The sequence below is a fragment of the Camponotus floridanus genome, unplaced genomic scaffold (genome assembly GCF_003227725.1).
Source record: "Camponotus floridanus strain SB8 unplaced genomic scaffold, Cflo_v7.5 scaffold101, whole genome shotgun sequence".
Taxonomy (NCBI): Eukaryota; Metazoa; Arthropoda; class Insecta; order Hymenoptera; family Formicidae; genus Camponotus; species Camponotus floridanus.
In genome coordinates, this window is record NW_020229217.1 from 271960 (window position 1) to 274568 (window position 2609).

The 2609-nt window shown below is 50.4% G+C and overlaps 1 protein-coding gene across 1 annotated transcript; it reads left to right on the top strand.

The window, feature by feature from the left end:
- Nucleotides 1–1474: 1474 nt before the first annotated feature.
- Nucleotides 1475–2164, top strand: LOC112638395. Its single transcript, XM_025410034.1, has one exon. It carries the CDS (start codon nucleotides 1475–1477, stop codon nucleotides 2162–2164), a length of 690 nt encoding a protein of 229 aa, XP_025265819.1.
- Nucleotides 2165–2609: the final 445 nt, after the last annotated feature.

A 2609-nucleotide genomic window follows, 5' to 3' on the forward strand; every position in this document is an offset into this window, starting at 1 on the left:
TGGTGTGCTTGGCGATGGATCAAAGAATCTGTATTAAATTTTGTGTGAAAAATGAAATTAAGTGCTCTGACGTATTTGAAATGTTGACTGCGGCATTTGGCGAGTCTACTCTGAGCAAAAAAAAATGTTTACAAGTGGTACAAGCTCTTCACAGAAGGTCGAGAAGATGTTAATGACGATGCCCGCCCTGATGCCCCAGCACGTCAACAACCGATGACAACGTTGAAGCAGTGAAGAAAATTGTTATGGAGAATCGTTGAATCACTATTAGAGAAGTTGCTGAGGATGTCGGCATAGCGGTTGGCTCATGCCATGCAATTTTTTCGGATGTTTTGGACATGCAACGTGTGGCGGCGAAGTTTGTTCCGAAATTGCTGAATTTCGACCGAAAACAACGTTGCGTAGACATTACTCGGGAGCTGTTGAATGCCGTCAACGACGATCCAGATTTGCTCAAAAGGGTCATAACTGGTGACGAATCATGGGTATACTGAAAAGACCCATGAAAGGACGGAGATTTGCCACGATTGAGGAGATAAAGACCGCATCGCTGGAAGAGCTCGAGACCATACCATAAAGCGCATATCAAAAATGCTTCGAGGATTGGAAAAAGCGCTGGCACAAGTGTATAATATCTGAGGGGGATTGCTTTGAAGGGGACAAAATAGATATTGATGAATAAATAAATATTTTTGAGAAAAATAAAAAGTCACCTTTTTTTTTGAACACATCTCATATGTAGCCAACCGAGTATCTTCAATCCAGCAGAAGCTTCCCGAGGCTCACTGGAAACACGTTCCGGGTCGAGAGAATCCCGCGGACTGCGCCTTAAGGGGAATTTCGCCGAAGGAGCTCCTGAATCATCCTCTCTGATGGACCGGGCCCAACTGGCTACGCCAGGAACATACTCAATGGCCAATCAACAGCAGCGACGACTCTCTCGAGAGCATTCCTGAAAAGCGAATACATCTTTCAGTAAACACGTATCGCAACGACTCCGAGCCGGAAATTCTCCTTCGATTCTCCAACTTACATAGGCTCTTGCGAGTCTCAGCCTGGTGTCACCGATGGCGTAAGACTACTGTCCACGCCCATGACGCCACGCTTCATTCAGACGAGATCGATGCGGCTCTTCTCCGGTGGCTTAAGGTAGTCCAAGGAGTCCACTTCGCCTCCGAACTCGCCGCTGCACGCGATTCTCGTCCAATGCCTCATCGCAGCCGCCTAGCTAAACTGGCCCCATTCATAGACGACCTTGGAATACTGCGGGTCGGCGGTCGGCTAAAACACGCATGCTTTCTTATGACGAACGTCACCCGATGATAGTTCCGCCGATGTCATGGCTGACTAAACTCTTGGTGGAATCATGCGTCGAACATTGCATGGAGGTGTGCAACTCACCCTGGGACTTCTGCGCCTCCGCTATTGGATTCCGCAAGGCCGAGCCGTGAAGCGAGTTCTTCACCGGTGCGTAATGTGCACCCGCTGGCGAGCTCTCTCACCTCAGCCTCTGATGGGTGACCTACCTCGAGGACGAGTGACACCCGCACGTCCCTTCCTCAGAACTGGAGTCGACTACGCTGGTCCTATCTTTATCCGTACGAGCAAGGCTCGAGGTCATCGAGCCCACAAGGCGTTCGTAGTGGTCTTCATCTGTTTGTTTTCCAGGGCAGTCCACCTGGACGTTGTGTCAGATTACTCTTCTGAAGCTTTCCTCGCTGCATTCCGCCGGTTCATCTCACGCCGGGGTCTGTGCAAAGAGATGTACTCGGATTGTGGCACAAATTTCATCGGCGTGGATAAGGAACTTCGCCGTATGTTCCACGCTTCATCTGCCGACGGCCGTCGGATCTCACAATCCTGCTCCCAGGAGGGAGTATCTTGGCGCTTCAATCCTCCCGCCGCACCTCAATTCGGCGGACTCTGGGAAGCTGCAGTCAAGTCCACTAAGTATCACCTGCGACGGGTGATAGGGGAGACCACTCTCATCTTCGAAGAGATGAGTACCCTGCTGGCTCAGATTGAGGCGTGCTTGAATTCCCGTCCTTTACAGGCTCTGACCGATGACCCAGATGATTTGTCCGCACTAACTCCTGGACATTTTCTTATAGGATTTGTCCGCACTAACTCCTGGACATTTTCTTCCATTGCTCGCACTTCCTGAGTCCTCCTTGGCCGACGAGGCACCAAGCAAACTCTCGGTAGCAGTTTCTACAGCAGATGCGCGATCACTTTTGGCAGCGGTGGTCCCAGGAATACATTCACTCAATGACATCTCGTCCCAAATGGTTCAAGGACAACCGCCCTCCAGAAGTCGGCACGTTGTGCCTCATCCGCTCGGACATCACTCCATCAACTCGATGGCCACTCGCCCAGATACTCAAAACGCATCCCGGAGAGGACGGCGTCACATGTGTCGTCACCGTGCGCACCTCTTCTTTCGAACTCGTCCGGCCGCTCACTAAAATTGTTTTATTGCCGGCCACCGACACTATACCGCGTTTAAACGCGTAAAATTTAATATGTCTTTTGAGTTGACATGTAATTATCAATTAAGGCCACGCGTCGCTATTTCACAAATTCGCTCGGCGTATTATCACGTTCTCACT

Bases quoted from the DNA above. Each gene is read 5' to 3' on its own strand.
- LOC112638395 (XM_025410034.1), top strand. From the start codon at position 1,475: ATGTGCACCCGCTGGCGAGCTCTCTCACCTCAGCCTCTGATGGGTGAC.